Here is an 11936-nt window from a genome sequence, read left to right as displayed (position 1 = left end):
TCACAGTGTGGATTGTAGGGCACAGCTATGTCTTCTGGAGTGAAAAGTTTGCAGAGAAAACAGATATGGTGAGAGACCTTGCTTTGCCAAATGTAGACATTAAATGGATTGGTCAGAGAGGGTTAAAGTGGCACCAATTGATGCCATTGGTGAAATCCTTCATGCAAATCCAACACCCTGACCTCATAATAGTGCACTGTGGTGGCAATGACCTAGGCACTTTGACTGGGGTAGGTCTGGAAATGCTTATGAAGGACACCTTTGCACAACTGTTTTCACTTTTCCCTAAAACTGCCTTTGTGTTTTCCAACATATGCCAAAGGCAAAAATGGAACTGGTCCAATCATTTCTGTCCACAGATTGACAAAGCAAGAAAGCACGTCAACAAATCTGTTTCTGCTTTCCTCCGTGACTATGGTATGGGTGCCATTTACCACAACAACTTGCGTTACGACATGCAAGACATTTATAGAGGAGATGGTGTGCACTTCAATGATGAAGGGAACAGAGTCTTCCTCTTGAACCTTAGACTCTGCATCGGTACTTACTTGTAGGTACCACTAAAAAAATGACTCCATAAACACAACAGCTCTTTTTAGAGCTCCCTAATTTCTAAACTCTTAAATCTGATTTTCATTTATTTATTTTTATTTTTTTTACCGTACGCTTACCGTGAGCTTACCGTACGCGTACCCCGTGATTTTTTTTAAAATCAATAAATGTTTTCTTTGTACTTTTCTGTCCTTCTTTGACCCCCTTACAATTGTTAGGGGGTCTGTAACTCTCCTCATTGCCCCCTTTCCTTGTTTTCACTCTTTTTTTTCAGAGTGAAATACACAAAATGGCGGCCGCCGCTTCCTGGTTTCGGCCGATTCGAATGTTTACTAAGATCTAAGAGCCAATCAGAATCGCGCTCGCGCACGCCACCGTACGCTTACCGTAAGCGTACGGTAAGCGTACCGTAAGCTGGCTCAGATATATATATTGATTTAAAGGCTATTTTCTCAAAATCAACTGAACTGATTTACACCAAACCTACAAAAGGCACTTCCTTGACCTACGGACTACCTCTCTGCCAAATTTCTAGTAATTCTGTTCAGCCGTTCGGGCTGTAGCTCGTTCTAAAGGTCCTATGGAAAAATGCATGGGAAAAACGCGTTTTGGGACCCCCCTTTTATCTCAGCCCCCGCTTGACGAATCCCCCCGAGACTTTCAGGGTAGGAGCGGAGCGTAGCGCCCCACCTATTTTGAGAAATTCGCGAGGATTCGTCGACCGGCGCCAAAGTTATTCAAAATAGAATGTTGAGGTTTTCCTATGGAAACGTGGTCCTAACTATAACTACCTACTGGCGACCGCCAGTAGGTAATATATCTATATCTATATCTATATCTATATCTATATATATATATATATATATATACCTTAAGAAGGTAGCAAAGTAAATGCAAATCCAGCAAACGTGTGTTGACAGTTGTTGTACCCAGTTCGGTAACACTACACCGGAAGGAGAGAGAAGAACAGAGTCCCCGGGGTGTGGGTGGGTTGAATGTTTTCTACAGACTGATGGTCGTGGGTTGTGTGGTATGTGGTGAGAATGCGACCTGGCCTCACTGGTAGTTGGTCTGGTTTGACCATTGCGGGATGTGAAAGTGCGGTGTTTAAGATCTCGGTCACCCCACATTTCACACTCGGGGATGGTGGTTTATCGCCCCCCTGGGAGTGATGTGGCGTTTAGAGCGGCCTTCCCCGACGTGGTTAGTTCCTTGGTGGTAGGCTGTTCCAATTTCTCGATTTTGGGAGACCTCAACTTACATTTTGAGAACCTTACCTCCCCCTCGGTTAGCGGTATTCTTGCTGACCTGGAGGCCCTTCAACTGGTGCAAATGGTTCGACAGCCTACCCACACAGGCGGCCATACCTTAGATCCTTTTTTCACCAATTTGGCAGACGCTGCTGTCTCCGCCGTCACACCTCTTGGCTGGACGGACCACTCTTTGGTTACCATCTGTACCCCTTTGCCGGGAATGATTACTGTTCCCCCGGCAAAGCTGGTTACAAGGCGGCAATGGAGTAAATTACGGCTGGAGGACTTACATCGTGTCCTCGCCGAGGAGCCTTTAGAACCTCCGATGCTGGTTGACTCGGGTTACGAGAAGTTCTGCTCCTGGATCTCCAAGGCGCTTGACGCCCTTATTCCAATTACCGCTTGTAAAGTCAGCTCCAGGGACTCCAGTCCGTGGTACGATGGCGCCTTACGTACTCTCAAGGGTAGTTGTAGGCGAGCAGAGAGGGCTTGGCGGAAGGCGTACGATATCGGGAAGAAAGCTATTTATCTCGCCTCCGTCAAAGTATACCATCGGGCTGTTTGCCAAGCTCGGGCAGCTTACTACGCTACTGAATTCGGCAACAGCTCCAACCCCTCTAAAACCATCTTTAAAGTGATGAAGGATCTTTTGGCAAAGCGTGCCTGTATCACGACGACTGGTTCCACCATTCACTGTGAGGCTCTCGCTCGTTTTTTTTTGGAAAAGGTCCAAAACATCTATCGGACGTTCCCTTGTACAGGGCCTCCGGTTGAGCCCCCGATCAACATCTATGGTGTTTCCACCTTGCACGTGCTGCCCCCGCTGACATCAGAGGGGTTTGACCTCCTGGCTCTGCAGGTCAAATCAGGGTCCCCCGCTGATCCGCTTACAGCGACTCTTTTTAGAGAGCAGTCGTTTGTGGGACGGGCCGTGGTTCACTCCTTGATTAACATCTCGTTGGAATCAAGCAAGGTACCCGCTAGCTGGAAGCGGGCAGTGGTTTCTCCCATTTTGAAGAAGCCGTCCCTGGATCCAGATAAACCTGAAAACTACCGGCCCATCTCCTTACTTCCGTGGCCGACCAAAGTGTTGGAGGCCCATGTCAACAAAGTTCTTTCTGCTCACCTTATCCATGCTAACATCTTGGATCCCACCCAGAATGGGTTCCGTGCTGGACACAGCACGGAGACCGCCCTCCTCTCCATGGCTGAACACCTTCGCACGGTGATGGATGCGGGACAGACAGCAGCGCTCGTCTTATTGGACTTGAGCGCCGCGTTTGATACTGTTTCGCATCCTATCCTGTTGCATCGCCTGGAGGAGATTGGGCTGGGTGGACCTGCCCTCCAGTGGTTCCGGTCTTTTCTAGACGATCGTTTCTTTAGCGTTGCCGTCCCACCGTTCCAGTCCCAATTCCATCCTTTGAAACAGGGGGTGCCGCAAGGATCCTCGCTGAGCCCCACGTTGTTTAATCTCTACGTGAGACCGCTGGCTGAGGTCGTCAAGCAATGGGGCATGACTATGGTCTCATATGCTGACGACACTCAGCTAGCGGTTACGATCAGCGGGGATGCGGACCGGGATGCCCCCAGGTTTCAGAGTGGACTTAGGGCGGTGGCGAGCTGGATGAAGAACAACTGTCTCCAGCTCAACGCCAAGAAAACAGAGATCATGATCGTAGGCAAGAGATCGGAGCTATGGGGGGACAGGTGGTGGCCTATGGAGCTGGGGCCGGCCCCCCTTCCGGTCACGGAATTAAAGAACTTAGGAGTATGGATGGATCCCTCCCTCAGCTACGTTGGCCACACGAAGAAAATCGCGGCCTGTTGCTTTGGTATCTTACGGTCGCTTCGCCCTGTTTTGAAGTTCTTTGACCATCGCACCAGGCAGCTGATAGTCCAGGCTACAGTGTTATCTCGCCTGGACTATGCCAGCTCTCTTCTGGTAGGGTCCAATGTGGCTGAGGTTACCCGCCTCCAACGTGTCCAGAACGCTGCGGCGAGAGCTATTGTTGGCCTACCCCGTACTTGTTCTGCCTCCAGCACATTGAGATCACTGCACTGGCTGCCTATCAGGGCCAGAATTCAGTTTAAAGTGCTGTGTATGGCGTTCAAGATTCTGAGGGGGGTAGGTCCCCCTATTCTTGCGGACCTTTTGTCTTGGTATGTGCCTACTCGGCCCCTGAGATCCATGGGTCATGCACTCACTGTGATTCCCTGATACAGGCTGTGTCGGGTCGGTGGCCGTTCTTTCCGGGTCAGAGCAGCCGAGCTCTGGAACTCCCTTCCTGTAGAGTTGCGACTGCTAGATGATCTTTTAGTCTTTCGTAAAGCCTTAAAAACCTTTTTGTTTTAATAAATTCACTTTCCTCCTTTCTGTTGTGTTTCCTGTGGTGTTGCATTTTTACCTGCCATGCGCCTGGACGCCCCTTAGCTGGGGCAGCAGTGCGCATTACAAATGTATGTAACATAACATAACATAACATGGTGCGTCAGAGAAGAATGTCCGTGATCCCCTGAGACATAACGCCGTAACCTACGGCTAAAGGCCATCGAGCCCCAGAGCACACTCCCGTGGCTCGTTTTCTGATTCAACAATTGATGCATCACGCTAAATTCCTAACTTTACATCGTGACCTCTACCTCCGCCACTCCCATTGAGGACATTCCCGCTACCCTTACTCACCGAAGTATTAAACCCACATAATTTAAGGCACCTATAATTCAGGCATGCTTATTTAACGTCCTGAAGATGATCCACACATTTGTCTCCTGGATCGAAACGCCGTCGACACCCTAAAACACCTCATACATACATTATGATTTTACTATTTGTCATGTAGAGGTGTTCCTTGCGATTTGTTTACCTATAACTGAATTTTTCTCCTGAGAATAAACAGTGAGCATTACCTGAGCCTCGTTTAAATGTTTCCCAGACTATATGTTTTGTATGTTTCTGTAGTGGAATTCAGGCTTGTGTCCCACTGTCAGTATATTGTCTTGTACATATCTCCAAGAATTGCTGAAAAATTAAACATTGAACCTCTGTCCGGCTGGACACGTTTAACTAATACAGCACTGACTGGGTCTGTATTTATCAGTTTTGTTGACCCTTTCCTAGGGACCATTGTTGCTTAGAATAACTGATTCCCAAGGTCCCAGGCAGACTTTATTTGAGTCACCCTTGTTGTTTAAAGAGAGGAATATTCAAATGATGACATTTAAGTTGTAAAAAAAAAAAGAAAAAAGTTTAAAAGCATGTAATATGAAAAAATATTATGAAACATGACAAAAAACTATAGTACGATCTGGGTCTGTTCCCGTGGGAATTCATCCTTTGTGACATTGTAGAGAGGCTAGGAACAGCTTTTTGAATTGTATTTTGTTCTCTGTTCCCCTCGGTCCATAGGTTAGTGCATTCATTGTTTTTCTGGGGTGGGGGTTGGGGCCTTCTGTATTTTATGCCATATGGGAGGTCATAAGCGATGCCTAACATAACATGCATTTGTAAAGCGTGCGCTCACCCAGAGGGTATCTTGGCACTGAATAACAGATGTTTATTATTACCCAACTCAATGGTACTCATTTTATCGACCCCTGAGGTATGAAAGGCTGGCGGGGCACAAGTTATATTTAGCTGTGCTAACTATAACTGGTGACTTTCTTAAAATTTTTAATGTGGTCACTGACGTTCACCTAACTATTACCTTAGTTTAACCTTTGTTTTTTTCAGTGTAAAAAAAATATATCTCATATCTAGTCATCAGTACTACTTACCAGTGTTGTCTTTGAAGGATAAACTCCTGATGCCGAAGGTGGGAGCAGAAACCTGGAGGGAGGAGGAAGGACAGTGGCACTGTTTACTTGTAGGTCGAGACACAGGACATATGTTTGTAAGAGACATAACATAATAAGAGGTAATTAGGTTCTTTTTAAGAAGAGCACTCTATTTTTAAGTGTTATTTCACAACTCGCAAAACTTACAACCTTACACTGACATAATGGCTGACATTGGGTGTGCACAGAGCAGACGTTCTTCATAAATGTGCATTGCTTCAAAATGTAACATATATGCAGTTTTTAAAAGTCAAAAGACTAACCCTGGGCGTAGTTTGCGTAGTAGCGCTACACGTAGCTACGCAAAGTGCACTACGCACGCTACGCGCAGCTACGCGAACTGCGTAGTGCGGTAGGGAAATGCTGTTCACACTGATTGCACAGTGCCGGATGCTTGTCCGCACTGTGCAATCATTGCAAATGGCATCTTGCACAGTGCAAGCGGTCGTTTTCTGCCACTCGAGTAGATTTGTACTCGAGCTGCAGCTTTCTCAACGCGGACTGATAAGTTTCTCATCGCGAGCGGTCACGAGCATACGCGACCACTCGCAATGAGAAACCTGACCTCCCCGTGTTGAGAATCTCGCTGGTAGGTTTATTTTCCATGCTTGGGATCGGCAACCTGATGTTGCTGATCGCTAACGAGGAAAAAGTCTCGCCGGGATGTTGATTTTGCTTGCTCGCGATCGCCAACTTGACGTTGAGGACCGCGAGCAAGCAAAAAATGCCCACTACGCGTTTCTGCACTGTGCTCGTGCAATTCGCGCAGTAGCGTAGTACTACGCCCAGGGTTACAAAAGACAATGATTGTCAGAAGTCCTAGTTAATGTTTCTTTGTCTCCTTCTGGTCTTTATTTTAAATATATCTTCAGAAACACAGGACAATAAATCTTGCTCTGCAATGTCCATCACCCTTGCAGCAGAAACACACTCTGGCCTAATGTTACTGGGGCAGATGGAGGCCCACAGGTGGCCAGAGTTTTTTTCATTTTTTACAATCTCCCCTAAAGCCGTTAGAAGTGTCAATGCCCCCAGGGCATGGGCCAGGTTAGAGTCAAACCTAAAGAAATGCGATGCCACCGTCTGCTGCACGTACCCGAACTAGGGGTGGGCATAACTGTCGTGATTTCAAGTACAAAATTAAGCAAAATTATCACAAAAAGTCGCAAAATTACAAGTAATTACTCAAAATGCATCTTGCACTAAAAGAATTAGCTTACCAGGTGGTTCTAGTGATAATTCCACTTGAAAAGGTCATTTGGAGTTGATTTCTGGGTGCTCAAGTTCAGAACACTACTGCTCGCGTTCAGACTTGCAGTTATGAGATCAAAAATTGCCCGGTGCGCTCGGGGTTTAAAAAATAAAGAACACCACTGAACTGCCACTTGCATTTTAAAATCAACCTAACGCTACATCTTGTGTTAACGTTTCTTCCTGAAGTTCCGCGCTGTGCCATAATGGCGTAATCTCGGTAATTTTGCATGTATTTCATTACGCCAATTACTCCGGCATCATTGACATCATTTACACAGGTGCCCAGCAGGTGAAGCTAGATACCCACATCTATTCTCTTACGACCTCCACTCGCACTGCTCTCAACAGACCCCATGACATGGGGTTTTCTTTCCATTCTGCTCCATAGTCTTGTTTTCAGGACGACAGGCACCAGATTGGCACAATGCCATCCTCATGCATGGAGGGCGCACCTGGAGAGCTCGGTGCAGGACTCCACGCCATCCATCTTTACGCTTGCTTAGCCAGTACCATTGCTGAGCAGGGCACATCTCAGGCCTTAATACTAACGGAGTTTTACCCATACCACTTCTGCTGGGAGAAGGTTCTTTGCATTTGCTGCACCCCCATTCAGTCTCAGGTTGACAGCTAGTGCTGTAAATGAAAACCCTTGTGTGAACTGCACACTGTGTAGCTGCAAAGACTTTCAAGTGTGTCCTTCTCTGTTGTGTCGTTGATAGATACATGTTACAGTAAATGTTTACGGAAATAAATCGGTATGTGCGGCAGCTTCCTGACTCCACACATGAAATATTGTTTGCTTTTCAGCTGAGTTACTGAAACCTGTTCATGATATACTGATGGACGTCTACGGGCATTGGTCTCAGGCCATACAGAACACAGAGATAGCACTGATGGACGTCTACGGGCATTGGTCCCAGGCCATACAGAACATAGAAACAGCACTGATGGACGTCTACGGGCATTGGTCTCAGGCCATACAGAACATAGAGACAGCACTGATGGACGTCTACGGGCATTGGTCTCAGGCCATACAGAACATAGAGACAGCACTGATGGACGTCTACGGGCATTGGTCTCAGGCCATACAGAACACAGAGACAGCACTGATGGACGTCTACGGGCATTGGTCCCAGGCCATACAGAACATAGAAACAGCACTGATGGACGTCTACGGGCATTGGTCTCAGGCCATACAGAACATAGAAACAGCACTGATGGACGTCTACGGGCATTGGTCTCAGGCCATACAGAACATAGAAACAGCACTGATGGACGTCTACGGGCACTGGTCTCAGGCCATACAGAACGTTGAGGTGGCACTGATGGACGTCTATGGACCGGTCTCAGGTCATGCAGTGGTCTCAGGCCATCCAGGACATTGAGGGGGCACTGATGGACGTCTACGGGCAGCGGTCTCAGGCCATACAGCAAGTGGAGGCTGCACTGATGGACGTCTATAGGCAGTGGTCTCAGGACATACAGAACATTGAGGCTGCACTGATGGATGTCTATGGGCAGCGGTCTCAGGCCATGCAGAACACTGAGGCGGCACTGATGGATGTCTACGGGCAGCGGTCCGAGGCCATCCAGGACATTGAGGCGGCACTGATGGACGTCTATAGGCAGCGGTCTCATGTCATGCAGCGGTCTCAGGCCATGCAGAACATTGATGCTGCACTGATGGACGTCTACGGGCAGAACCGCAGGCTATGCAGCGGTTTCAGGCCATGATGGATGTCTGTGGGCAGCGGTCTCAGGCCATACAGAACATCGAGAAGGCACTGATGGACGTCTACGGGCAGCGGTCTCAGGTCATGCAGAACATTGAGGATGCACTGAGGTACGTCTATGGGCAGCTGTCGCAGGCTATGCAGCGGTCTCAGGCCATGCAGAACATTGAGGCTGTACTGATGGATGTCTGTGGGCAGCGGTCTCAGGCCATGCAGTTGTGTGTAGATTTAGATTCCGTATATAGGTTTCCTGATTTATGTCCTTCGATATGCAGAATTCGCATTGCCCATATTTAGGCATAGAAAGCCTACCTTCATTTAGGCATTATCCATGCTAACCAAATACAGGCATGGCCACCTACAAATGTCCATACACGTCACAACAAGTTCTTGGAAAACCAGACTCTTAAGCCTTTAGGAATTTCCCTTGCTTGGATATGGATTTCTCCAAGAACTCATTTATTATGCATAAACATCTATTCCTTAGGGTTCATTGATGACGTTCCGATGCCCGGCTTTTACGTCAATACAGGCATTCCTAAAAACCTTCAAGGCATAAATATACCTGCACTTGCCCTGGCAAACCACGGTTCCGGTACGGTCCAGTTTGACTGCCTACTTTCGGAAGGAGATAGAGTTCCCGCCTGATGCACTGACCAGACGCTGTCATCCTCCTCGCAGAGAATCCAGCTCCAGTGTTTCTGACTCCCCTTGCGGGGTGTTAGATATTGAGTCCCGGAAAGAGATTCCAACATCGCACATTCTAAGGTATGGAGCAGACTAGAACTTAGAGATACTTTTGGCAACTCTTGGCAAAACTAAACTATAGCTAGCTATACTTTAGAAAACAGCACCTACTTCTTACCTTGTACTACACTTAGGTTAGGTACACTGGGGTAGAACAATTTAGAAGCATCAGATGAGTATTCACATTTTAGCACGAGAAATAAGACTGTTCAATAAACCCTTTTTATTGAAACGCCCATCTCTCTATTTCTATGCAACTCTGTAGAAACGAAGCATGCACGATTGACTGAGTGAAACTGCTATCTATTGTTTCCACAGTTCCGAGATTGTTCCGACTCTAAGGGAAACAAAGTTGTCATGTTTATGCGGTTGTCAGAAACTAATGCCTTCTTGTTTATTCAAGAAGTTTCTAGTGACCTCTGAGTTAGCTGGCACACACAAGTAATTAAGTTTAATGTACACAATAGAGACATACTGACCTCAGTCCTATGTCAAAACTATAGTGTATATTATTCCAATGGGCAGAGCCTATCAGGGATATAGGAACTACACTACATGGCGCCCAGCGGTTTCGTAAGGCACTAATTTAATGCTAGATACTGAAGTAACTCTGTTGTGCTTTTCTCCGAGACCCTCTACTCATAATACTCCTTAAGACGTCTGGAGTGGATAGGGATAACATCCGCCATAGCTGAGTAGGACGAAAATCCTATGTATTTGCTGTTTGGTTTGTTCAACGTTGAAGGATATAGTGTTCCAAAATATTGTACACCTTATCTTTGTTTCCTTGAAATGTGCTGTGAAACTTTCATTAAACAATGACTGAAAACGGCACAAACACCGATACTGGTGGAGCTGTAACCGACGAAGCCGCAGCAGCTTTTGATTATACAGGTTTTGATGAAACCGATGAAAATGCGAAAATCATCGCTCCAAATTGGTGAGCCATCACTAAAACTTATAAAACATGGCCTAACACCAAGAGGTGGTAGGGCAGTTTTTGTGATAGAGGCACATGAATCTCACCAGACAGAGGTATTCTATTCATGGATAGTATTCCCTGAATCAAATGCAGTGACACAAATGTTTCACTTATACATAGAAGATGAACCACATGAGGAATACATTCCTTTTGAGGATATTGAAATTCCACTCACATACCAGGAGCATGATCTCTGGTTTAAAGGCGCCCTAAAACATTACAATCACATTACCAGGCTCGGTCCACTAGGTCGACCAGGAGCAACATGGCCGATTTTAGCCGGCTACACGCCTCATCCTGACATTTTAGAAATTACAGATGTAGAATTACTTGCTCAACTCAAGGAGTTGATCAAAATATATAGACAATTGGTTCAATATGTCATGAGGACTTTCACAGTCCAACCGACAATAGCCATTCCAAGACAAACCTCTCACCAGGGGAATGCGCTAAAAATGACTCCACAGACTTTACACGCAGTCATGGGTTAAATGCCCACAAAACGTGAACAAATTCCATTCTGGATAGCTAAAAAAATAACTCAAATCGAAGCAGTATTTCCTAATACTAACCCTTATGAGAAACACAGACTTCTAACAATCTGTCTACCAATGGGGATCACAACACATCTGGAAGACTGCACCACTTGGGGCACAGTCTTTGCTACAATCTGCACAAAAACATATGGTGTTCCGTCTATGGCGGTAATACTTGATGTCCTGAAACAGATTCAAAACGAATACGAGGCAGAGCCTGCTCTGAATTTAGGTATGAAGTTACTTAAAAATTTCAACCCTGTCTCAACAATAATATTATCTAAAAAAGAAACCAAAACCTAAATTCTCCAAAAAGAAGGCAGCAGGTCTGAAGATCAGATATGCAGAGGATTCTGAGAACACAACTCAAGAACGGAGAATGGGCTCAGACAATGTTGGACAGCACAGCAGAATGATCAATAGCAGGCCAGAACCTGAAGGGCCTTCTGGAGAGATTGGACTTGAATGAGGACATTCAAGTTGAAACTGCAGACACCAGGGTTAGTTCTCCGCAAAAGTTATATGAAATAACACTCCGAATGGAGGGAGACATACCAAGAAAAGTGAAAGCACTCTTTTTGGAGCTACTTTCAAAAGGTTATGATATACTTCTAGCAGAACGGGACTGCCCACCAGAATTTGTCAGGGAGTGCCCACATGGCAAAGACATCATTATGCCAGCCTTCTCCAACCATGTTCCAGTACTCTTAAAATATACTTATGCCAGGAAAGGGGCAGTGGCCCAAGCCTCAGCATTATACAAAAATCATGTAGGATGGGATGAGGACTCACCTCACCACAAAATCTAGTTAAAAAAAAATCAACCAACTGCACAAAGGCAGTACCCGGTTAAGCAAGAAGCTAAAAAACAGGTCAGGGAGATCTCAGATCAACTTGAATACCAAGGGGTGATTGAAATATGCACCTCATCAATGAACAATCCCTTGTTTCCTGTCTCCAAACCAGACAATACATATCGTCTAGTTTTGGATTACAGACACCTAAACTCTTGTAAAACATTTGCAGTGCAAAATTCACACAG

General features: G+C 46.1%; 1 protein-coding gene across 1 annotated transcript in view; it reads right to left on the bottom strand.

The window, feature by feature from the left end:
* MIPOL1 (mirror-image polydactyly 1) overlaps positions 1–11936 on the bottom strand; it is a 1493682-nt gene that overhangs the window by 1321771 nt on the left and 159975 nt on the right. The window contains exon 4 of the mRNA XM_085627930.1: positions 5583–5634. Coding sequence (XP_085484056.1) covers positions 5583–5634 — 52 coding nt within the window. The remainder of the gene's footprint in view (positions 1–5582; positions 5635–11936) is intronic.

The sequence above is a fragment of the Triturus cristatus genome, chromosome 9 (genome assembly GCF_964204655.1).
Source record: "Triturus cristatus chromosome 9, aTriCri1.1, whole genome shotgun sequence".
Classification (NCBI taxonomy): Eukaryota; Metazoa; Chordata; class Amphibia; order Caudata; family Salamandridae; genus Triturus; species Triturus cristatus.
This window is presented reverse-complemented; position numbering and strand designations above follow the sequence as displayed.